The sequence below is a fragment of the Eupeodes corollae genome, chromosome 1, assembly GCF_945859685.1.
Source record: "Eupeodes corollae chromosome 1, idEupCoro1.1, whole genome shotgun sequence".
Taxonomy (NCBI): Eukaryota; Metazoa; Arthropoda; class Insecta; order Diptera; family Syrphidae; genus Eupeodes; species Eupeodes corollae.
In genome coordinates this window covers 5,679,226-5,705,427 of record NC_079147.1, presented here as the reverse complement: position 1 = coordinate 5,705,427, position 26,202 = coordinate 5,679,226, and the positions used below count along the sequence as shown (strand labels likewise).

Sequence of the window (26,202 nt, the reverse complement as noted above, 5' to 3'; positions counted from 1 at the left end):
TCGAGTCAGATTACTTACACTCAGTCTTTTACATATATGTATGTATGTTTGCAAATAGCCAAAAGCCGGTTTCGTGCGGCAGCAATAACCACAAAATCAAAATACAAAACAACTGACAAACGCACGTCTGATCTAAATGTTGACAAACGACCAGTTTGTCTGAAAATGCATTAAACCGCTTTTCAAAATTAAATTAAAAAACACGAACACCACGCCATGATGTTGCAGGGGCAGTATAACGAGTATTTAGCCTAGTATACAGCTTACAGCCTCGACAAAGTGTTAAGTGGGATCGAAAAGTTCACTTGGTCACTCGTCTGCCCAGCTGTTTAATCATTTCTCTTCAAGCATTGATCTCAGACGGTACGATTTAGTGCGTGGGTCCCAAGATGAAACTTCTCTATTTGGTTGGAATAGTTGCGGTTGTAACGGTTGGACTAGTCGAGGCGGGTGATTCCGATGTAACTAAGTTTTTGAAGCATTTGGAGGTTATACCAGACGTTATCCCTGAAGGACAAGGTGCTTCCGATTTCCTAAAGGTTATTATTACATTTTTAAGTTATACATATAGCATCGTCTAGCCTTAAATGGAATTTTAGGTCAGCTATGACAGTGGAGTTTTTGCAGATAAGGGAGTGGAAGTGACGCCCACCCAGGTGAAAAATCAGCCCAAAGTTCAATGGAAGGCCCAGAAAAATGCATTCTACACCCTGATCTTGACCGATCCGGATGCACCGAGTCGAGCTGAACCAAAGATGCGTGAATTCCAACACTGGTTAGTGGTTAACATTCCCGGTGATGATATCTCCGCCGGAGAAGTTCTCACCGAATACGTTGGTTCAGGTCCACCAAAAGACTCCGGCCTGCATCGATACGTGTTCCTGCTGTACAAACAACCAAAGAAATTGCAATTTGACGAGAAACATATCTCCAAGAATTCCGCCGAAGGACGTCCTAACTTCTCAGCCACTAAATTCGCAGCTAAGTACAAGCTAGGAGCTCCTCAGGCAGCAAATTTCTACCAGGCTCAATACGATGATTATGTTAAAACAATCCATGAGCAGCTTGGGCTTTAAGGGGTTTTGTGATGTGTCAGTTTTTGTGTTATTTAAGTTATTGTTCGAATTATACAGCTGAATAAATTTGCAGAAATTATTCAAATTACTTTGTGTTTTTATTGTGTGTTATTTAATTAATTTTAACTTCAACCGGATTTGCTCATTTCATCTTGCATCGAGTTATGCAAGAAGTGTTTTAAATTAAAAAGTGGCATATGATATCAGTTTCGGTAACATGAACTGGAACTGGTTTAACAGAAAGCCTATTAAATTTAACTTTGATTTGATTTATGTCGTCTTTATATTTTGTTGTTGTTGAAGTTAGAAAATTAATATATGAAAGTATTACTAACTTACTTTTAGCTATCTGTTTCAAGAAAGCAATGTTTGCATGAATATATTATAACTTTACGCGATAAAATAAATATTATGAACTAACATATAGAAACTTGTCCAATTTGTTGAAGTTTGAATACCAGAATTCAGGTATGCATATTATTCAACTGGTTTGTGACAAATGTTTGACCTTGGGATATTTATTTATTTGAATGTTTTAAAATGAAAGATTACATTAAAACTTAGTTAAATAGAATATAACAGAACAATAGTTAGGTTCTTAGATAGTATTATGCATACATAAATGTTATTTTATTGTTGATTATCGTTGAGAGTTTCTATCTCATTGAGGATTGTTTCGTATGTTTGATGGCTTCTGTATTGGAAGCACTAGGTTATTGTTTTGATAATGAGCACTCTCATCTGAAACAGGGCTTAAAGGATTACGCCCAACGAATGCTCAAGGAGATAATAAGGTTAAAAAAGGATAGAGGAAAACTGGAGAAAGTTTTAACAACTCAGGAAACATTATTACTCCACTGACAAGATTATAACATGAAAAGTTCGACACTAATTTCACACCATTATGAGTTCGCGTAGCTATCTAAAGTTGTGATTTGTTTTTCAACTCTGGCGAAACCAAACGTAGAAGGGAAGAAAATAAAGAGAAACTGAATTTATTTAAATATTATCAAAAAGACGAACACAAACCCTTATTTTAAAGATCATTGAACCGCTGAATTATCAGCTCAAGAAATTACTCCAAGACCGAATGCACATAGTTAAAGAAAAAACTTCTATGAGAACCGTTTGGCAATATGAGACAGCCAACTGGGACGGTCTCAATGAATTCTTCAGGAACTTGAACCGACTATGGAAAACCGGAATAAGTTTAAACAAGCTAGAAAGACCTGTAATGGTTATATTCGACGAATCAAATTTTTACATGATCAGAAATTAAGGCAAAAAATACTACAATGTCCCAAAGGTAGTACAAATTTCTGGTCACTTATAAAAAACGTACGAAACGCCACGTCATCCTTGGTTCCAACGCCAACAATGACACTCCCTATGTAAGCTCGATTGATAAAGCCAATTTGCTTGCAGCACATTTTGTTGTTAATTCGACGCTGTCGGATAGTGTCATGAGTCCTCCTGTTCTTGAGAGCGTAAATGATTCTATGGGACGAATCTTCTTTCGCACTCGTGCAGTTGCAAGAGTACTCAAGGCCTTAACATAACCAAATGCGCTGTCCCGGATAGTATCTCCCCAATTGTTCTGAAGAGGTGTTCTTCAACGCTGGCAAAACCACTGCGTAAGCTTTTCCATCATTCCTATTCTACAGGTGTCTTTCCGAGTGGATGGAAAACTGCATTTGTCCAGCCTGTCCCTAAAGAAGACGAATCCTCCTCTCCCTCAAACTATCGTCCAATTGCACTTACGTCCCTTCTTTCTAAGGTCATGGAAACGCTGATTAATTTTCAGCTTAAGAAATATCTTGAAGAACGGAGGCTTCTTAATGACCGACAGTATTGCTTTCGTAGCAATAGGTCCACTGGTGATCTCATGGTTCTTCTCACCGAACAGTGGAACAAATCTTAACATCGTTTTGGAGAAAGTAAGATTATTGCACTTGATATTTCAAAAGCATTCGATAGAGTTTGGCACCAAGCTCTCTTATCGAAAATGTGTGCTTTTGGTATTGATGAATCTCTTCTTCGTTGGATTAGAAATTACCTTTCTAACCGTTCAATACAAGTTGTATTCGATGGTTTCAAATCTGAAATTCATAAAATAAATGCTGTTGTACCTCAGGGCTCCGTTCTGTCCCCAACTCTCTTCCTTATATTCATAAACGATCTTTTGTCTGTCACTTCTAATCCATTAAACTGTTTCGCCCACGACAGTACCCTCAGCATTTCATATTCGTTTCTAGATTCACATCCGTGTATGATAAGCTCATTAAATTCTGATCTTGACAGCATTGTCCAATGGGGAATCAAAAACCGTGTAGAATTTAATGCTTCGAAAACTCAATGCTGTCTCCTGTCGTTAAAGCGTAACCCACCCCCGATGCCGCTATCCATGAGTGGCACTTGCATCCAGGAAACTAATCAATTTTCAGTACTCGCTGTGAATATCACAGATCACCTCTTATGGAATGATCACATATTCGATATCGCCAAAAATGCTGCCAGGTGCTTAGGATTTATCCGAAGATGCAAGAAATTTTTCACCCCTTCTGATCTGGCTATAATCTACAAAGCTTTTATCCGTCCAAAGCTTGAATATAATTCGCATATCTGGGCAGGTGCCCCCAAAACAAGTTTAAATCTCTTGGATAGAATTCAAAAAAGGGCTTTAAAAATGATAGGCGACAGAACTATAATCGAAACATTTACATCGCTAGAACACCGTCGTATGTTTCATGCCTTTCGTTATTTTATAGATATTTTTACAAACAATGTTTTGTCGAATTAGCCAGTTGCATTCCACCCCTTAAACAATTCAGCCGTAATACTCGCACTTCTAGGAATGCTCATCAGTTTACCCTTGAATTCAATTTCGGGCGTACTGTCAAGTACAGAGATTCTTTCTTAAATCACACATGGAGAATGTGAAATGCTTTGGCCAACTCTGTTCTTCCCTCCCATTTTGATGTTCAGAACTTTAAGACCAATGTGCACCGGTATCTCCTTTTAAATCCTTCTGTATTTTCCTAACGCTCGCACTGTGTTTAAATATAAACATGTAAAGGGTACTAATAACCCCTTGAGTCCTTGTGAATTTAAAAAAAAATAGTAGTTTTTAATGAACAAACACTTAAAACGAGTTGCAGAGATTGTTTCTATGGGAGGAAGGACTGATATGGAAGTCAAAAGTGGTATTCCCGTTGTTAGCTAGGGGCAGCATTCTTGAAATAGGTTCAAAAAGACCATAAGTCTTATGGTGATGAGGAAGGCAAAAGGGGGGACCTAGCTGACGTTGAGGGATTTGCAGACTAATCAGTTTTAAGCGATCTTCATAAGGTTGTAAGAATCGATTATCACCCCAAGGAAGACCGCGGAGTGCAAATGGAAGGTATCTGCTTTGTAGAGATTCAATTCCTTGATAGTTCTGATGGGAAATTAGACTTGACAGGCATATTTAAGGAGAAGTCTAATAAACGTTTGAGGATTAACTGACCTTGGCCTTATTGATAGTATAATCAAAATGGCCTCAACAATTTAACTGAGTGCCGCAAATAAATCCTATAGGTCACGAATAGAATAGACAGAATAAATGGTTACATCGTGCAGACTGTAAGTATGGTAGGGAAGATGTGAACGCTTACGGGTAAATGTTATAAATTGTCAATTATCTACATTGAGTCCTAGGAAATTTTTTGTCGCACCAAGTCTGAAATGAGTCAAGATCATTTTTGAGTAAGACATTATTTAGATGGAGTAGAAATAACCTATCTGAATTTCATGTCATCAGAGTAAATATAGACAGTTGAAGTCTCATTGACAGGGGACCAAGGTGGCTCCCTTAAGGACTCCTGAGATTGGAAAAATGGGATTGGAGATTAAGAAACTAAGAACAACTCTATATCGGTGGTTCTCAAGGTACGATCGAAGCTATGAAATAAAAAAGGGGGGAAATCAAGGGCTTTAAGTTTAAGATAAATAATTTGGTGACTGATTTTATCAAAAACTTTACTAAAGGTGTAGTGGTAACGTTCAATTCATTCCCTTTTTCTAATTCGCTTAAGGTTTTGGACACAAATTAAGTAAGATTGGTTGTAATGGATCTGCCATTTAAGAAACCATAGTGTTATGAAGAAAAAATAGGTGTACTATGAAAATAGAGAGAGTTGTAGACAATGCTTTCAAAGATCTTGGAAACTGAATAAAGCTTGGCAATGGGCCTGTAGTTCAAACATCATTTGTTCTGCTTTTTTAAAGTAATGTTGCCAATGTTTTGGAAGATAGCTTGAGAAATGAAAAGACGAAGTAGTACTGAGAGGTTTACATAGGGAGGCTGCACACTTTTTTAATAAAATTACAGTCAAACCATACGGACCAGGAAAGAAATCTTTGATTAGACTTCATTTTTTGTCAGCAATATCATCACTTATTTCCATTTTGGCAAGGGAGGGGCATAAGGTACCTCTTAAGTAATCACAAAAACTAAAGTCAGGTTCTTTAAGATGATTGCTGCAAGATTAGCTGAAGAACGAGGCAAAGAGGATTATAATGTATTAATGAACGCCTTTTCGGCATTGTTCACAAAAAATAAACCCTTTTTGTCATGTGATTGGTATTATGTCGGAAATTTGTTTAAGATTTTCATATCGTTTTGTTTAGATTCTTTCAAGATGTTGACCTCAAACGGCGGTGATCTATTAAAAGTTCGTTAAATTCTTTATTCGAAATTATTGGTATGCATCCAACCAGCCTACAATCTATTGTGGAAATATTATAATCGACGTAAAAATATCGCGATTCAGTAAGTAAGTAAGTTTTTTATGACCCCTGAATATTTTCGATAAAAAATATGCATACGAAAAGCTTGATTATAACTCCTATCTCAAGTCTCTTGGACAGTATTCAAAGAAAAGATTTCAAAAATAATCGGTGATAACTGACAATATACCATCGTCAGTCATTCACTTCGTTTGAACACTGTCGTAATGCCTCCTAAAAAAGCTAGTTCTTTCTCCAAAGCAACTTCTCTTCCAAGAATACTTATCAGTTCACTTAATAGAATGGTGCATACAGTTTAAAAGTTCTTCGAAACTGCTAGAATTTCGTTTGTTTCTTTTTGTTGTAAAATCCGTATGCTTTACTACTTTATAAAGACTCTTTCTGGTAAAAAATAATGTCATTATAAGTTATATTTATTAGATTAACACATAAAACATTAGATTATGAATGGCACTCTGCCTTTTGTTAAACAATTTATTATTTTGTTAATTAATTTTTAAAACCAGCATGAATAGTTGGAACGTAGTCATCATATTCTGCTCTATAGAAATTACCAGCTACGGGAACACCCAAATTGTATTCCTTTATAAGATCACGAGCCTTTGTTTTAGTACGTCCAGTTCTTGTACTGAAATATTTAAATTGATATTTGAAATTAAAAAGGTACTTTAAAAAATGATTTACTAATCTTACGTTTTAGAAATATACACATCAGTTTTTATTGAACTTGGTTGTTTGAATACCAAGAAAATATAACGATGTTTGCCAGAACCTAATGGTGGTCCCGAGCCAACGTAGTCCACGACTGATTGTCCTTCTGATACCTTGTTACCAGGAATGTTTACAACCAACCAGTGTCTTACTTCGCTAAATTCTGCAGATGCATCTGGATCTGTCATCAGTACTGTGTAAAGAGCATTCTCATCTGCTTCCCAGTGTAGTGACGGTTGGTCTTTCACTTGAGTTGGTGTTAATTCATTACCTTGATCAACTACTACTCCACTTGGATAGGTGACCTGATGTAAGGGTTTAGATGGGAAAATTTTAATAAAATAAACATATTTTCCACACTATTTAAACTTAGCATATATTATAAACTTTAAAAGCATATTCCCGAATAAATATAAAGTTAAGTAATTGGCAAATAATTAAATTTATATTCTTTAACACAACCTATTTATCAATCAAGTAGTTTTTGTGAATCCAAAAAGAACCCTTAAGCTATTGTTTATGTTAATAAAAAATAAGTTTAATGGAATTTTTTTGTATTTCAAGATTGTAGTATAAAGATAACAAAAAATTGTAAAATAAAGACTTTTTGTTAAAACATATTATAGCGTTGCTTTCTTACTCAAACAAAGATTTATCTTTGAGTTGAATTCACAGAATAGATAATTTGTTAATAATTCTTAATGTTTTTTTTTTAATTCAAGATTGAGGAAGGCAAAACAATTGAGAACAGCTGCACTTCTGTAATGTTCTTAATTTCACAAAATTATAAACTTGACATTACATTCAATTTAGTTTTGTTATTAAACAAATTATTGAAGTTAAATGTTAAATGTTGTTCACCCACAATTATAATAAGTCAGCAGTCAATAATAAAAAACAATTAAATGCTTGTGTTACTCATATCATTTTAAAGTTATCAACTATTAAACTTTATGTTAAAATTTTAATCCATTTTCTTACCTGGACAGTTTTATTTGGGGCTATATCAATTACGTCAGGAACAATTCCAGCCTCCTGCATTTTAATATTAGCAACAGAACTTTGCAGCCAAACACTTAAAACGAATAATAATAAGAATTGACTAAATACAATCATTGCTTCACTCGTATTATTCAGGTGGTACACTCAATGTTATCGGAATCTAAAGCACATTGGAAATGGAAAACAAGCTTAACTTGTCAGTAGTTAGTTCCATGAGGCTTTGAGTTTCAACAACACAAACACTCAATCTCAATTGAGTTAAAGTGAACATCTAATATCAAACCTTAAAGGCTCCTACACACAAGAAACTGAAGATCGAACGATTTATTTTGTTTTTAATTTTTGTAAAAATTTCAAATGATTGTTAAATGAATACAAGAATAAGTTGAGTTATAAACAAATTACGTATGTATGTGTTTTAATTAAGGCAATTAGGAACGTTGAAGCCACAGTCACACAGGTTCAATTAAAAAGTCTTTTTCATAGACCGATACAACCTACATATAGTGGTGGCCAAAATAATAAAAGTAAAATTTTGTTACTACAATTTTATCAAAAAAGTTGAAATGATAACACGTTTTGTGAGTTTAAAATATTTCTAGCTGTTCATGTGAAATTTTATTTAAAGAAAAATGTATCACCCAAAGGAAGGATAAAACTATTATTATGCGTCTTTTTCCTGTCCAAAAAATAAGAATGAATCAGATTTTTCCTAAGGATAAGGCAAACAATCAGATACAATTTTTAAGGAAAAGTAGCAAAGAAATAGGTAACCTCAAGACGTTAGTACGTCAAGTAGGGTGGTCTTTGTTCTTGAGCGGGCCGTAGACATTATAGTGTCGGTGTGCAGAAATGTGTGTTGTGTCCTGGAGCAGACGCCGATTTTTGGTGTCAGACACGGAGCGAGTAAAATACAAAGTTTTTGATTTTTCTGTGTCGGTGTCCCTATCGGTGTGATGTGTATGGGGATGAGCGAGTTAAACAAAAGAATTGTTTGTTATTTTTGTAACATTAAATTAACTTTATTATAAAAACTCTCAACTACTACTGGCAGAACAACGAACTTCTCTTGCCATTATGTACCTACTGTTTAGTTAAATACTTGCTTAGGTCAATGCATTCAATTTCCCTGACTTTTGTTCAAACCCCCTTTTCACTACTTTATAAGTGTGTTTTTAGGTTCATTATACTGCTGGATTGTCCACACTAATGGCATATTTTGTTGGTTTTTATCAATGTGGCTGTTGCGTATGTACTATGTATATGGCAAGTTTTGCACTCGTAAAAAATTTTGAACTTCGAGATTTTAATTAAACATAATACTACGATGGTAGAGAAGTCGAAAAATGTGGGCCCCGAGATAACAATATTTGATTATCAAAAGAGCAATTTTTTTGTTTGGATTTTTAAAAAAATATTGATTTTTTTTTTCAAAATTCTGTATCTCAAAAATGGTTCAACATTTATTTACGAAATTCAAATGGCAACAACTGAACACCAAAAATATTTTTAGAACAGAATTGAAATTTGAAATTTTCAAAAAAAAAAATTGAAAAATCAAGGGTTTTTTAATTAATAAAATAGCATTTAAATATTGAAGACAAACTTATTTTGCAGGTAAAATTTTGAATATTGGATTAGTTTTTTAAGTTACCATAGGAAGTTATTTTAATGGGTCCGATTTGTCAAATTGAAAATTTTGACATTTATCGACGTTTCAAGCTCCCTAGAGTCGAAATAAAAGATTTTTAGAAAGATGTCTGTGCGTGCGTGTGTACGTACGTTCGTACGTCCGTACGTTCGCGACGTTTTTTTCGTTATCCATAGCTCGATAACCAGAAGAGATATCCATGTCAAATAAATGTTGTTGTACAACCAATGAGGCAGAACAATACAGAAAGGGCTCTCAAGAAAATTGCGTGGGTGTTTTTTTTATCATAGCAGTTTGAAAAAAAGGTGAACATTTTGGTTAACCCTAAATATCTTACGAAGCAAAACCGCTAGAGACTTGAATTAAATTTTATATAAAAAAACATAACGTGATACCAAACATGTATATTTTTTGGAAAAATTCCATTTAACGGTTTTTTTATAAATCAAAAAAACTGAAAAGAAAAATTTGTCACCTCCAAAATTTTACGACTAAACTATGATTTCATCTCCAAAAAAATTTTGTGCAACGAAGAATAATGTTTTTGATATCTGATAAAATTTTGAGAAAAATCGAATTTACAGTTTTTTTTTTATAAAAAATAAAAATCTGAAAAAAAACATTACTCAAAGTTGGTAAAAATTGAATATCGATTATCTTTTCAAAAACTTAAAATTTAGCCTTCAAACTTATTTGATCTTATAAAAAATATAGTATTCAACATTCTGAAAGATGTTGAGGAAAATCGAATTGACAGTTTTTTGTACAAAAAATAAAAAATTAAAACAATAATTAATAAAAGTTGGTAACATTTTAGTTTCCACTCAAATATCTTTTTAAAAATTTGAAATATTGGGTTTAAAATAATTTTATTTCACAGAAAATATTGTTTTCGATATTCAGTAATTTGTATATAAAAATCCAACAATCCATTTTTTCATAAAAAAAATAAAATCTACAAAAAATAGTACGCAAATTTGGTAAAAATTGATACGAGTACATATAGACGAACTTTTAAACAAGCCAAATCGACAGACGGGATGGGAAGTTATCAGTGTGGGTCGCATCCCAGCCTCTTTTTTTTTTTAATTATTTTGTTTATCCTGTGCATGATCCCAGAAAGAGTGCATTATTTTGACAAAATTTTAATTACATTCTTATCTTTTATATAAATTAATGAATTTGTTACATATTTACGTATTTTTATAGCTATAAATATTGTAGATACAAACTATGGCCACTGCATCGGATTAACGAATGATATGTTCAATAAACAATCTATTTTAAAGTGTCTTTCAAGAAATATTATCTTGGTGCCTGTATAAAAGCATAAATACTTAGTACAAGTTAAATAAACGGGCCAGAACGAGTATATGTATTTTCTATTATAATCTCGTGTTTAACGTATATACATTATACCTATATAGGTATTACGTACAACCTCTACAATAAAACCAATTTCTTGTACCTGTTCGTATGCTTGTTTTTAAAACTTTAACGAAAAAAATTACTTAAACGTAATAACTTCATGTTTGATGTGATTCTACCTATAAATAACATTCCTTCAATATCATCATAAACATGTCTTTATTTATCTATCTGCATAAATCTGAGCAAGCCAATGAACTATTCCTTACCCGTTTTATACACCTACCTAACTACACAACCAATAGGCGATCGCTTTACAATTTAAACATTCATGTTCTGCCTCTTTCTTATCTTCAGATAATTTATTTTCCATCTTGGTTCTTCTAATATGAAATTAAAATAAAGCTTTCCAAAGGAAAAAGCTTTATACGAACTTGTTGAATACACAAACAATTGTTTTCGTTAAGTATGCTTACAAGTATTTTTCATTTCTGGGATGAGTTGTCCTAGGATGAGTTGTGTCTTGGGATGAAACTAGATTACCGACAAAAAATGGTGTGTATTCGATAAGTTCATTCAAATGCATGAACCATTTACCTTAACATAATATTTTCCGAGTATTTAATGTTTTTATTATGAAAAAAGTTAAGTTTTTCAACAAATTATGAATTAATATTCAATAAAATACACTTCGCATAGCCTGCGAAAAAAACTCTGTGTTTTGACACCTTTTTTTATAACATTAGTTCCGAATGAGAGCCGAAAAAGGGAGACATGCTACCGAAATAATATTTACGGTGAGGATTCGTCCAGACCAAATTTCTCTTTTATTCTCTGAAACTTTAAAATTTGTAAGCGAAGTTTAGAAACAAATTTAAGGTTCTTACCGATCTTTGCACTAGGATTCAGTTATTACTTCCACATAAAATGTACAGAGCTACAACCAGTATTTTTGAAGTTACATACTATCCCAAAAACCCAAAACAAAATTCCACAATCCCGAAATTCCAAAATTACGAAAACCCAAAATAAAAAATATTCGGAAACATGTACTTACAACTTGAAAAATTCATTTAAATATGTAGCTAGTACTTTAATTTTGCCCAAAAAACAAAGTATGTGAAATTTCACTTTTCTAACTCAAATGAGAAAGGAAACAAAATGAATGTTTGATAATGTACAAATGCGATTCAAAAATATCATGTTTGGGCTTAACCATTGTATATATTTGTATTCTTATATTTTAACTTGTATTACTCTAAAAGAGTAACTTAATTTATTATTTTAATAACAAATAATAATAATACTTGGTTCTAAAAATGAGTATCATTACAAATACAATAATACAGAAAAAAATATTGTGAAATAATATAAAACTTTTCGGGATTTTTGAATTTCAGGATTTTGACTTTTCATGATTTTAGAATTTCGGGATGTTGGTTTTTTGGAATTCTATCCCCAACCCAAAAAACAATCTCGAAAACTCATATTAGAAAGTTAAAATACAATGAAGTTGAATAAAAATTATATAAATTATCTGCGATTTTTAGTCTAACATTACTTACCCTTCTTAAAAATTTAACAATTATTGAACACAAATTAACAGTAAGGTTCTTGACTCAACTCTTACTTCAGAACAATTAAATTCATGAAAAGTCACAGTAGTAGCTAATTCCATAGCTTTTGTTGAAGCTATGGAATACTGATGCTTTTCAAAATTCTCAAAAATTGTCATTGACTAACAACAGCTGTCTTGACAAAGCAGAAGTCTAGAATCCAAGCAGAATTTTCACCCATTAGTCAAAAAGTGTAATTCTTTTGCAAAACATTAAGCTTATTTTCAGTATTTATTAATTTGTATACATAATTTATAATTAAAATTACGTTGATAATCTTCTTGAACTTGTGTTTTGTTATTTAATTACACATTATCAATATCTTTTTAGAATTAAATTCAATTGAGTTGTGAATGTAAAATAGGGACATAATCATCATATTCCGCCCGATAGAAATTACCAGCCTTGGGGTTCCCTAAATTATATTCCTTAATAAGATCACGTGTCTTCAATTTAAATCGTCCTTCTATTTTCCTTTTAAAATTAAAAAGAAATGTTTTTACAATATTAGAAATATCTTAAACATAATACGATATTAGTATTAACTTACGTATTTGAAACATAAACATTTGTTTTAATTTCATTAGTTTGTTTGAAAACCAAAAAAATATAACGATGTTTGCCAGATCCTAAAGGTGGTCCTGAGCCAGCATATTCCATTACACACTGGCCTTTGGATAGTTTATTTCCAGGAATATTAACAACTAACCAATGCATAGCCTCTTTAATTTTTTCTGGCACATCTGGATCTGTCATCAGAATTGTGTAAAGTGAATTTTCATCAGCATCCCACAACAATGAAGGCTGGTCTTTAACTTGAGTTGGTGTTAGATTATTACCTTGGTCAACCTTCACTCCACTTGGGTAAGTAACCTGCATTAAATTTAGATATATGAACATTTACGTACTGAACATAGATAATTTATGTTATAATTTTATTAAAAAATAGGCTCAATTTAAGAATTTATTGTCATACCCAAAAACAATTTCAATTTTAAATTTTTCAATTTTTCAATTTTTTAAAAAAACAATACTACTTCTTGATGAGCTGCGTTTTTTGGAATCTTTTGGAAAGTTCAATCCTTTCATCGAATTTATCCGTGGAAATAAAAATCTTTCTATACATAAACTTTTTGTTTACTTTTTCAAAGAAATATTGTTTAAGAAAACGATTAAAGCTTTTAAAATGTTCTTTTGAACGTTTGTACAGTATATGTATCTAATTCACATTTAGCAATCATGATAATTACTTTGCTTAGAATAAAAGCATAATCTTTCCTTATCGTTTATTTGTAACAGAACTATTAATCTGCAAATTGCTCAATTTCGATTTTTTTGATAATTTTGAACCATAATTGAGTGTTTTTTTTTTGCACTAAAATGAATTTGATATTAATTTTCTTAGATTAGGACGAACACCATTTACTCCAAAAAGGCTTGGCAAAACTTCTCAGCCAGAAAGAATAAATTCGTAAAATATTAAGATATGGTAACGTAAATGTTCTAACATTTAAAACAAAAACTAATTTAAAACCAAATAAGCAAATCTTGTGTATGAAACACTGTTTAAAAACAAAACTTGATACAATTTTTGTCTAAACATATTTTCTATTTAATTGTTTCACTTTTAACATCCTTACTTGCAAAATCTCATCAGGTGCAACATCAATAACTTCTGGTACAATTCCAGACTCTTGCATTTTTGATGTAGACATTATGAAATAAAATAATTAAAACGTACAACCAATATTTACGACTAATTTACAAAACTAAATTTATAAATATAGAACATTTTGACTACACCAAAAAAGAACTGATACGTTAACTGTTATCTGTATCGACAGAAAATATTAGATAGTAAGGTTAGGACCAGCTGATATCGAAAAAGCTTTGATATTTTTTGTATTAATCTTTTGCATCTTTATTAAAAGAAAGTCCAATGTCAAATTTTACTTTGAATTAATCAATGAAATTTCAAAAAAAATTATAATAGTAACCAAAAAGAGCTTTTTCCAATAAGAAATAAAATAGATTATGTCAGCTAATCTAACTTCTCTTTTTATTTTTACAAACTTTAATAACAAACATCAAATAACAAAATATGTTATGATTAAACCATTTTAATTTTACTAATTTGCATGAATACATTTTAGTATAGCTGAGTTAAAAAGGAATGTAATCATTAGTGAATGAAATCTTTATAGGTTCTTAGCAGAATTTAAATTAAGATTGCATACCATGTTTTTCAGAGGTGTTGAATCGTCGGATTTAAACTCCATAGTTGAATTGTTTGCTAATTATTTCAAATCCGTTTATTCTCATTCAGGATTTAATAACAGTTCACTAAAAAACATAAAAAGTAGGTTTGATATTGGTTTGATCCAGTTAAGTTTTGAAGAAGTTAATTCCGGACTAAAATCACTTCAGTCTAATTATAGTTCTGGACCAGATGGCATTCCTTCGACAGTTTTGAAAAATTGTTGTGATTCCATCTGTGCTCCTTTACTAAGCATATTTAACAAGTCCCTACAAGAAGGTATTAGGAAACTTTCTTACTTGGTCCCTATACATAAATCAGGTTCTAAAAATGATGTAGAAAATTATAGGGGTATTTGTAAACTCTCCGCAATTCCCAAATTGTTTGAAAGCATGGTGAAAATAAAGCTTGATTTTCTTACAAGTGAATATTTATCAGAAGAACAGCATGGTTTTGTATCCGGTCGATCATCTGTTACCAATTTAACTTATTTCACTTCGTATGTCACTAATGCTATGGAACAAAAATTTCAAGTTGACGCAGTATACACTGACTTTAGTAAAGCCTTTGATTCTGTGAACCACCAAATACTTCTAAAAAAATTTGAGATTTTTGGATTTCATTCTCACTTTCTTCGTTGGTTATCGTCATATTTATCTTGTAGAACACAACAAGTTAAGATTGGAGATACATAATCTAAGGAAATTCAGTGTACATCAGGTGTCCCACAAGGTAGCCAACTAGGTCCGCTTCTTTTCATAATGTTCGTTAACGATATTGTCTCGGTCTTTAATTATTGTGAATGCTTATTATATGCGGACGATCTGAAAATATTTTCAAAAATTTTGAGTTTGGACGATTGTCAACTTTCGCAATCTGACATTGATTCTTTATCAAATTGGTGTCACATCAATAGCCTTAAATTGAATATCAAAAAGTGTAAAAAGTTTTCTTTTTCCAGAAAATCTCATATTTTTTTATTCAACTATGCAATTAAATCTGCGTGTTTAGATAGGGTTTCAAGTATTAAAGACTTAGGAGTTATTCTTGATTCCCAACTTTCTTTTAAAGGTCATTTCGATTATTTGGTTCCCAAGACCAGCTCGCTAATAGGTTTCATAAAACGAAATGGAAAAGACGTTAAAGACCCTTTCGTGTTATTATCCCTGTATATATCTCTCGTCAGATCAATTTTGGAATATGCTGATGTTATTTGGAGTCCTATTTATATAGTTCATTCTGATCGGATTGAAAAGATTCAAAGTCGATTTAAAAAATATATATTTATGAAAATTGGTTGGAACTTTAGTCCTAGTTATGAGACTAGATGCCAATTACTTGGAATAAAGTCGTTACAATCAAGAAGAAAAATTCATAGTGTAATGCTTATTAGAGACTTACTATGCTACCATATTAAATGTCCATCTCTTCTTTCCTTGGTACCAATCTATGTTCCCGCTAGGTCTATGAGAGCTTGATTCTCCTTATTCCAAAGAATTGACATGACAAATTATGGTAGTAATGAGACATTATCAAGATCTATTATATATTTCAATAAAGTGTCTTCAAATATTGACTTTTTTAATCTTAATCGTAATAAATTTAAAACTGAAGTATTATATTTATTCACTTTTTAATTTGCTCTTGGAGTGCTTATATCTGTTAGCTGTAATATTGCTTGTAGATTAAAATAAATAAACAAGAAAATTGAAACTGGCATTTTCAACTTTGCAGTTACCAATCATTTCACACTATCATCATATTTAATTAAAGTCAATTTATTCAATCGTTTGAAAATATGTACGTCTATTCATTTGAAGTCTTTGAATTCTCTTAATTTTCAGTCAGAGGAATTTTTAAAAATCTGCATTCATTAGCCTTAAAAAATTCTTGCATAAAGTTAAAAAAAGTGCAAAGACTGCATGTGACTGTAATAATTTGGAATCAATCATCATGGAATCAATCATCGCAATCTTTGAATTTCAGTCTTTAAAGATAGCTTTGAAAAATATTGCATTCTTTTACAAACAAACAATTAGCTAGAAGCTTCAAACGTTTTATGTATGTTTATGAGACTAAGACCTTACCTTAAAACAAGAAACCTGTTTTAATATGGCAAAACACCTTGACTTGCTCAATTTTCTGTACATTTTGAGTTAATCTGTAGTGATTTTTAAGTCTTGCTTTCTTCGTTATGAAGATAACTAAACAAAACAGTTGCATTTAATTTTTTCCAGAGTTAAGATGAGCCGCGTTAATTTGATTTTGTGTATTATTTTGTTTGGGTACACTTTTAGTAGTGAAGCTGGAGATTTAGTAAAATCAAAAATGGAAGAATATGCTGTAGTACCTGATGTAATTGACGAAGCACCACATGAATTTCTTGAGGTAATGAATGATTAAATAAAAATTATACTATTTTCCTATTTATGTATTCTATTTTCTTTGTTGCTGAAGTAAATTTCGCATGTTTTGATTGTTTTTATATTTATTATATGTATTAACAAAAATTCGGGATGTGATAAACAATACAAAATATTTCATCAATTTACAGAGTAATTTGGTAACAATTCTTAAAGTTCTATAATATACTCATGCAAAATACTGGGTACATACCAAGTTAGTCTGAATGGAAAAACCAAAAGTCTCATCTCTTTTAAGTGTTTTCAATTTATTTTTATTCATAAACTTCTATCTTGATTTTAACGTCTCAAACCAATTATTTATAAGTAACTATACTTTTAATTCTAACATAAAAAAGGTAACATACAGAAGCGATGTAAAGGCCGATTTAGGGAATGAACTCACTCCAAAACAAGTAAAATATATTCCCGATTTGGACTGGAATGCTGATGAGAATGAGCTCTACACAGTTCTGATGACAGATCCTGATGCACCGGGTCAATTGAAAGAGTTCCGACACTGGTTGGTTGTTAATATTCCTGGAAAAAATGTTGCAAAGGGTAAAATCATATTCGATTATATTGGTTCTGGACCTCCAAAGGGAACTGGATTGCATCGTTATATTTTCCTTGTTTTCAAACAACCAAATATTATTTCAAATGATAATTTTGTTCCAAATACGTAAGTAATAATTTGATTTTAAAAACTTTTAATCATATTTCTGTTTCTTTACAAATAGTTCAAGGGAAGGTCGCCCAGGAACTAAGGCACGTGATCTTATAAAGGAATACGATCTAGGAGTACCTGTTGCTGGCAACTTTTTCCGAGCTCAATTTGATGATTATGTTCCGATCCTTCATGCTCAACTTGGTGGACCACCACCTGCTTTGAAAGAAGTTTAAATTTGTTAAATTAATAATATATTTTAGTTAGAAGCCGTACAAATATTTTTTTGGGGAATTAAATAAAATTTGTTTGCAAATTTAAAACTACCTTTTTGTTAGAAACTGAAACGCCCAATATCTAATATCATATCAGTTGAAACCTTGGGGTTTTCCATAGAAAAGCTTGTTCTTACATATTTCAAATAGTTGTTTTGCATTATCAAAAGTACAATTCGATAAAGACATGTATTTCATTCTTTTCAACTTTAATGCAAAATATTTGAAAGAAGTTGAATTGTTTTTATTTATAGCATCGATAAGTTATGTATAGCAAAATCACTATATTAAAATAACAAACTTCCGTGATTTTTGCCACTGACCGTGACAACACAAATTTCTTCCCAACCTTATCGAGCTTTATTTTGGCAATACATCCTGGATAAATGATAAAATTATTTGATGGTTGATGGATGGAAAAAAAAGCTTAGAGAGTATTGCAGTAATAGCTCTTTGTTCTATAAAAGTTCAAAAGAATTGAGTTTTCAAATCAGTTACCTTCAAACTTTCCGAGAGACATTTTGTGCTAAAATATGGATAGTAATGGAATTATTCCTGACGTTGTTGACGTTGTTCCCGATAAAATTGCAACTGTAAGAAGTTTAGTTTCTATTTTCTACCATAAAACAGTGGAAAACGTTTACCAAACTTCCAGATAAAATATCCTTCTGGAGCAATAGTTGAACTTGGCAGTGAATTGACACCAACTCAAGTTAAAGATGTTCCAAATGTCACCTGGGAAGCCGAAGCTGATGGTATTTATGCTGTTTTGATGATCGATTCAGATGCACCATCACGCGAAAACCCAAAGCTAAGGGAGGTTCTTCACTGGTCGATTTGTAATATACCAGGTAATGATTTGTCTAAGGGGCAAACTCTCTTCGAATACATTGGGGCTGGACCAGCAAAAGAAACGGGCCTTCACAGATACATCTTTTGGGTATTTAAACAAAAAGATGTATATCCAACTGATCAATTTGTATCTAAAACGTAAGTTTTAAAATTAGTTTGTTGTAGTTATATTAAGTTATTTTTTTTTAATATTTATTTTATTTCAATAGGACAATTGAGGGACGAGCTAATATAAAAACCAGAGATTATGTAACAAAATTCAAATTGGGAAATCCAGTTGCTGGAAACTATTTCGTGGCGCAATACGATAACTATGTTGATACACTTCTTGAATCATTAAAACCACAAAAATAGAAATGCTACTTTTATTTTAATAAAATAATAATAATAATCATAAATTGTTATATCTATTATTATATTATGGACAAGTTTTAATAGCAATAAGATATACTACTACCTACCCGAGAAAGATTTACAGAAACAGCACTAATTGCCGAAAAAAATCAGACGATTTTGATGAGCTATAAAAGTTTAGTACAGAAAAATAAATGTTACGATGATAAAAGTTGGTAAAACATTAATTTCGACTCAAATGTCTTTTCAAAAAATTGAGATATATTATTGTTATTGAAATATTGTTTTCAACATTCGGTAAGATTTAAAAAAAAATCGAACTGACAGATTTTTTTTATAAAAAATAAAAACTTAAAAGAAAATTAAGTAAAAGTTGGTAAAAATTGATTTTCGACTCAAATATCTTTTAAAAACTTTAAGAAGAAAAAATAAAAAACTAAAAAAACAGGATACCATAATTTGTAAAAATTTACTTTCGACTCAAATAGCTTTTCAAAAATTAAAAATATTGTCTTCAAACTTTTAATTTCACAGAAAATATTATTTTCAATATTCAGTAGTTTTTTTTATAAAAACCGAACTGTCCGTTTTTTCATAAAAAAATAAAATCCACACAAAATAGTACGAACATTTGGTAAAAATTGATGTTTTAGAAATGCTACTTAAATTGGTAACAATTTGTTGACGACTAAAAATCTATTCAACAAAACTAGATTTTCACACTAAACTATTTATTTATATGAAAAATATTGTTAATAATTAAAAAAATTGAAGAATAATTCAACTAACAACTTTTTTCACCCAATACGAAAGCCTACAAACTTTTAAGCAAGACAAATCGACAGACGGGATGGGAAGTTATAGGTGTGGGTCGATTCCCAGCCTTTTTTTTAAATTGTTGCTTCGGCTTTTATTCAATTTCATTATTTGCATTTAATTTTGTTAAGGCGGGCATGGATGGCTACAATTCCCCCCTCTGGAAAGTTAGTCGTCTTTACAAGGTTATAGAGTTAAAAGTGTTTTTTTAGGTAGTTCCCTTCTCCTCAGTCTTCGTATAAGTTCAACTTAGGTTTGGTTAGGGTAAACACATGATAAGTGCCAATCGATTAATATTACTAGGTGGCTCTTCATGTCCTTATTTCTTCGTTCCACTGGGTTCAATTGAGGATGATAAACATGATGTGAAAAATGTTGTGTTCTCAAGTTATGAAGTAACTGTTACATCAGGACAACCACGAATTGAACACCATTATCCGATTCGTCTGGGCATACTAAATCCAAGAATTATTATCAGCTCAGGAAATATCTCGAATATCGAAAGCTTCTTAATGACCGACAATATGGCTTTCGTAGCAAAAGTTCCACTGGTGATCTCATGGTTCAACTCACCGAACAGTGGACAAAATCTTTACATCGTTTTGGAGAAAGTAAGATTATTGCAAATGATATTTCGAAAGGATTTGATATGTTTGGCATTAGGATCCCTTACCGAAAATGCGTCTTTTCGGTTTTCATGAATCTCTCCTTCATTGGATTAGTAGTAACATTCGAATCGTTAAATACAAGTTGAATTGGATGGATTCAATCTGAAAACCTTAAAATAAATGGTGATGTCCCCAGGGCTCTTTTCTATCTCCAACACTCTTTCTCATTTTTATTAATGATCCTGTCTGCAACTTGTAATCCCATACATTGTTTAGCTGACGATAGTACTCTTAGCTTTTCATATTGATTTTCAGATGCACATCACTCTTCTTCGCATGTGGAACTGCGACGATAAAATATGATAAGCTCAATAAATTCCGACCTAAACCGCATTGTACAAAGGGGAATAAAAAGCCGGGTGTAATTTAATGCTTCGAAAACCAAATGCTTTCTTGTATCGTTAAAACGAGATATAAGTCCCTTGCCATTATCAATAGATGGCACTTGCATCGAGGTGGCTGAACCATTTGATTGGTGATATGACCATCATAAGATCATTTACGTCGCTTGAACATCGGCGAAATGTTTCTTGTCTCACCCTCTTTTACAGTTATTCTAACGGTTTATGCTCTAGAGAAATAGCCCCGTTCAACCGTAATACTCGCGCTTCTAGGAATGCTCATCAATATACCCTCGAGTCCAACTTCGGTCATACTCTGAAGTACAGAGATTGATTCCTCATCCGTACTACGCGAATGTGTAATGCCTTGTCATACTCTGTCTTTCCCAGCCATTGCAATTTTCAGGCACCAACACCTCCTTTCAACCCATCCCTCTCTTTCCTAGTGCTCACAATATGTCTACATAATAAGGGTAGTTTTATCCCCTTGAGTGGGCGCTTATTATAAAAAATAAAATGCACGACTGGGTCGCACGAACTTGCTCCTGTATGAAAGGGTCTATTTAAAAAAGTACCTATATAAGATTTAGTTTAGTTTATTCATCAAATAGATTACAGTTAATCTCTTAGACTATGATAAAAGTACATAATTTAATTGTTGGTGGGAACTATTTATTTAATACACAAACGACTATTACAAATAGAATGTTTTATTGTCTACATTAAATAAAACATATTTAATTACAATTAGGAACAAATTATTCAAATATTATTTAATACAAGAGATTTGAACATGTTTCTTGTACAATTAGGATAAAAATCAATCCTGCTACAAATTAAATTAGCCTCCCTGATACAACGGGAAATAGGTTCATTTCGACCATAATTGCAACGATGAAACTGTTCATAAATAAGAAATCGACAACGTGTTGTTCTTGATGGAGCATTCCCTCCAGTTACTTATGATAGTAACGGGGGACAATTAATATGATACGTTATGATGTTTCTAATAAACATCACTGAAAAGTATACTCTACGATCTTGAAGAGATTGTATTCCAAACAGCAAACACCGAACACTATAGGACGGTCTTGGAATCATCCATTTCAACTTAAAGAAAGCATATCTAGTAAAATTCTTTTGAACTCTTTCAATTCTATCCCTTGAATTATTATAATAAAGATTCCAGACTATGCTGCAATACTCTAGAACCGACCTTACAAAAGAATTATATAGTGATTTTAATGTATAGGGATCTGAAAATTCTCTGGTGTTTCTTTTGACAAAACCAAGCATTTGATTAGCTTTATTAATCATATAGTCGTAGTGAGGTAAAAATGACAAATTGGTATCTAAGGTAACTCCTAGGTCTTTCTTTGTTCTCACTCTTTCTAGTTTTATGTGTTTGATGTTATAAACAAACAAAATTGGGTTGTAATTCCTGAAACACGACAAGACTTGACATTTAGAAATATTAAGAGGAAGCTGATTCCGTTGGCACCAATCATCTAATCTTGTTAGATCCTTCAAAAGGAGCGAACAATCAGGTTCACTGCTTATTTTACGATAAAGTTTAAGATCATCCGCAAAAAGAAGGCAATTCGAATCATTAAATACATTAGGTATGTCATTAACAAATAACAAAAACAGTAATGGCCCTAAATGACTTCCTTGAGGAACCCCTGATGGAACGAAAATATACCTGTAAAATAACTTTGTCTTCAAAGATATAAATGCCGTTTGATTTGTCAAAAAAAACAGCGCAATTCATCTTAAGACACAACTCATCCCAGGACATTTCATCCCGGAAATGAAAAATACTTGTAAGCATACTCAACGAAAACAATTGTTTGTGTATTCAACTCTTCGTTCAAAGCTTTTTTCTTTGGATAGCTTTATTTTAATTAAATTTTTCTAACTTGTACTTAGTATTTATTCTTTGATTTAGGCGAAGGCAAGTAAAAGAATATAATATTTTAAAATCATGTATACAAAGGTACCAAGATATTATTTCTTGATAGAAACTTTAAAATAGATTGTTTATTAAACATATCATATTCATTAATCCGATGCAGTGGCGCTTCACGGCCATTGGTTGGTATTTACAATAGTTATAATTAAAAAAATACATAAATATATACCAAATGCATTAATTTCGATAAAAGAAAGGAATGTTATTAAAATGTTGTCATTTTTGGGCTTATCCACAGTTAAAATAATTAAAAAAAAAACTATTTTAAGATTCAAAATTTTACCTGAAAAATAAGTTCGTCTTCAAAAATTTAAATGTCATTTTATAAATCGAAAAACCCTAGATTTTTCAATTTTTTTTTTTGAAAACCATTAGTAGTACCTGTGGCATGATGGTTAGTGCGTTGGACTGTCATGCAAGGGGTCTTGGGTTCAATCCCTGCCTGTGCCAGCTTAATTTAAAAAAAATAATTTTCGCAGGTACTGCCTCTTGCGAGGAATTGACAAATCCTTCAAGAGTAATTCTTGTCATGAAAAAGTGCTTTCTCAAACTAGCCGTTCGGATTCGGCCTTAAATTGTAGGTCCCTTCCATTCCTGACAACAGTACTCGCACACAGGAATGGTTGAGAGTTGTAAGTCACTAGGCCCTGGTTCACAACGGACTGTTGCGCCACCCCATTTGATTTTGATTAGAGCTGTTTTATTAATTTTGTATATATAAAATTTTTCAATTTTGTTCTAAAAATATTTTTAGTATGTAGTTGTTTAGTGAATGTAAATTTACCTTCTACAATTTAATTTCGTAAAAAAATGTTGATCCGTTTTGGAGATATAGAATTTTGAAAAAAAATCAATATTTTTTTAAAAATCCAAACAATACAAAATTGCACTTTTGATAATCAAATAATGTTAAGGCAATATCAGAGCTTATTCAAAAAAAAATATTGAAATCTGTTCATAACTTGCTGAAAAAATAAAAAAAAAAAAACAAAATAACGGTTATATGAGCAGTATCTTTCCTGAGCAATACAAAAATACGTTTTTCTTATTAATAGAAGCCTAGTTTAAAAAAAAATCTATCGGTTTGTTTTTGAGAAAATTCTAATTTTCGTTTTTTGACCAACAAAATGTATGGGGGCCACTGTTAATTTTGATGTTAAAAAAAATTAAAAAACGCCTAACGTAAATCTGCTCAAAACCTTAAATTCCAAGTAAGAACTCAATCAACGCAATGGTTTAGGCTGTAGGAGCGTAGACAGACAGACAAAACAGACCGGACGGAATCACGGAACCCACTTTTTTCGACTTCTCTACCATCGTTATTGATTAAAACCTCGAGTTCGAAATTTTGCACGAATGCAAAACTTGTCATATAGTTCCTATATGTGGCAAGTAAAAATTTGTCATCGCGAATGATGAGCTTTACCAACCTGTTGTATAGCTGTTATAGACATTCGTCATTTTCAAACCGTTTAAAAAGTAATTAGATATTTTATTCTCTGATCCCAAGGAAAATATTCTTTAGTGATTTGTTATGATTAATCAAAACTAATTATTTTGGCTAGAATTGGACTTATAAGCTTAATTTGGGCATTAACGCAATCGTATCAAAAATGGTCAGTTTCAAAAACGAAAATGTATGCACTGAGAAGTAAAGAAAAAATGTGATCTTTTTGTACTTTTATTTTTCCAAACTCTGTCCTTGATTGCAGTGCAGTGGGACAGTTTTAATAAAAGGTGTTAATATCAATTGGGCTATAAAAACGGTTTTTCAACTTGATTTTCCAGAGACACGAGATTTTAAATTGTATTTAAATTGCATCAATATTTTTCGATTTCATTTCTAGAGTGAAAGTTAAAGTGCAGGACCTAGCTGTAAATCGTGTATTTACAAGTGGAATATTTTCTTCAAAACATGCATTTAAAAAAAATTATAAAAAAATGTTCACGTTTAATTCATTTTGACCTATTTAATTGTTGGTATGTGAGGATCTTCCTTAATTGAATTATACATCAATCATTCAAAATAACTTAACGCTTGGCAATTAATGTATCCAACTTGACCGAGCAAATTGTGTGTACATGTCTGTATTGTTATAACAAATCGTTCTATGAAACAATTAATCTCACGTCACAGTACTTTCTTTTCCAAAAACTAATTGGTATTGCCCAGTGTTATCATAGTAATGAACGATGATAGTCTGAAATAAATAGAATGTAAACAATATTATTTTTTGACAGTGTTGATTGTTCTAAATTTAAAATAAACGATTAGATGATGCGATTATTTAAAGTGCAGTGATAATTTCAAAACGTTTAGGCCGCATTGACTTCTCATCATGACGTTTCAAAATTTACCTCCAATCTAATCTATAATATTCCCTTGGGTAACTTTAAGTTTTAATATAAAAGATCCAATTGTTTACTTTGAAATCAGTTTCTTTTAGCTTTCAGTTTGAACGAGACGCATTTAATTTTAACACCTTAGACATGGATAGTAATGGAATTATTCCCGATGTTGTGGACTCTGTTCCTGAGAAAATCGCAACTGTAAGATTTATCTTTCAAAATCACTCTTGAATATTTAAAATACTTTGTAAATCTCTAAGGTAACTTATCCTTCTGGAGCAAAAGTTGAACTTGGTAATGAATTAACACCAACCCAAGTTAAAGATGTTCCAAATGTGACATGGGAAGCTGAAGCTGATGGCATTTACGCTGTTTTGATGGTCGATCCAGATGCACCATCACGAGAGAAACCTGTTCTCAGAGAAATCCTTCACTGGTCAGTTATCAATATCCCCGGCAATGATTTGGCTAAGGGACAGACTCTTGTTGAATACGTTGGCGCTGGACCTTTAAAAGATTCTGGACTTCACAGATATATTTTCTGGGTATTCAAGCAAAAATCTGTTTGGCCCACTACAAATTTCACTTCAAAAACGTGAGTTTCTAGTTACTATTTATTAACAAAATTTCCACTAAATTGTTAAAACTATTTTTAATTTTAACAGAACACGTGAAGGTAGGGCCAATATTAAAACAAGGGACTACATTACAAAATACCAGATGGGAAACCCGATTGCTGGAAATTATTTTCAAGCTCAATACGACTCATATGTTGACACTCTGATGGCATCATTTAGCCCACAATAATCATGACTTTAATTCTTGAAATTCTTAACAAATAAAAACTTATTTTAATTATTTAAACATTTGTTTCAATAACATTTGAAGTTGGGAGCTTTGTGTAAAGTTGAAAAATATAAACCGAAGAAGTTTTGGAGATTGTGCATAGGCTAGACCTTATTCGTAAACAATAAGGACGGGAAGGGGTGATCTTCGTTATTTTATTTTGGCAAGTGTCAGGTGAATACTTATTCGAT

The 26,202-nt window shown here is 31.7% G+C and overlaps 6 protein-coding genes across 6 annotated transcripts; 4 read left to right on the top strand and 2 right to left on the bottom strand.

Annotated features, from left to right (window-relative positions):
• The first annotated feature begins 265 nt into the window (after window positions 1-265).
• LOC129942247 (protein D3-like) lies at window positions 266-1,161 on the top strand. Its single transcript, XM_056051102.1, has 2 exons — window positions 266-539; window positions 600-1,161. The coding sequence occupies exons 1-2, from the start codon at window positions 390-392 to the stop codon at window positions 1,074-1,076; spliced, it is 627 nt and encodes a 208-aa protein (XP_055907077.1). The 5' UTR covers window positions 266-389; the 3' UTR covers window positions 1,077-1,161.
• Window positions 1,162-6,305: 5,144 nt separating this feature from the next.
• LOC129939481 (protein D3-like) lies at window positions 6,306-7,761 on the bottom strand. Its single transcript, XM_056047505.1, has 3 exons — window positions 7,557-7,761; window positions 6,558-6,880; window positions 6,306-6,492 (listed from the first exon to the last, which is right to left on the bottom strand). Exons 1-3 carry the CDS (start codon window positions 7,689-7,691, stop codon window positions 6,354-6,356), a joined length of 597 nt encoding a protein of 198 aa, XP_055903480.1. The 5' UTR covers window positions 7,692-7,761; the 3' UTR covers window positions 6,306-6,353.
• Window positions 7,762-12,430: 4,669 nt separating this feature from the next.
• On the bottom strand, window positions 12,431-14,027 carry LOC129942262 (protein D2-like). The gene is made up of 3 exons (XM_056051120.1): window positions 13,853-14,027; window positions 12,763-13,085; window positions 12,431-12,686 (listed from the first exon to the last, which is right to left on the bottom strand). Exons 1-3 carry the CDS (start codon window positions 13,925-13,927, stop codon window positions 12,551-12,553), a joined length of 534 nt encoding a protein of 177 aa, XP_055907095.1. The 5' UTR covers window positions 13,928-14,027; the 3' UTR covers window positions 12,431-12,550.
• A 2,649-nt stretch (window positions 14,028-16,676) lies between these two features.
• On the top strand, window positions 16,677-17,861 carry LOC129938992 (protein D2-like). The gene is made up of 3 exons (XM_056046840.1): window positions 16,677-16,857; window positions 17,231-17,553; window positions 17,612-17,861. The coding sequence occupies exons 1-3, from the start codon at window positions 16,714-16,716 to the stop codon at window positions 17,772-17,774; spliced, it is 630 nt and encodes a 209-aa protein (XP_055902815.1). The 5' UTR covers window positions 16,677-16,713; the 3' UTR covers window positions 17,775-17,861.
• Window positions 17,862-18,265: 404 nt separating this feature from the next.
• On the top strand, window positions 18,266-19,060 carry LOC129938993 (protein D3-like). Its single transcript, XM_056046841.1, has 3 exons — window positions 18,266-18,406; window positions 18,469-18,803; window positions 18,875-19,060. The coding sequence occupies exons 1-3, from the start codon at window positions 18,347-18,349 to the stop codon at window positions 19,017-19,019; spliced, it is 540 nt and encodes a 179-aa protein (XP_055902816.1). The 5' UTR covers window positions 18,266-18,346; the 3' UTR covers window positions 19,020-19,060.
• Window positions 19,061-25,242: 6,182 nt separating this feature from the next.
• On the top strand, window positions 25,243-26,029 carry LOC129941469 (protein D3-like). Its single transcript, XM_056050107.1, has 3 exons — window positions 25,243-25,366; window positions 25,426-25,760; window positions 25,831-26,029. The coding sequence occupies exons 1-3, from the start codon at window positions 25,307-25,309 to the stop codon at window positions 25,970-25,972; spliced, it is 537 nt and encodes a 178-aa protein (XP_055906082.1). The 5' UTR covers window positions 25,243-25,306; the 3' UTR covers window positions 25,973-26,029.
• The last annotated feature ends 173 nt before the right edge of the window (window positions 26,030-26,202 follow it).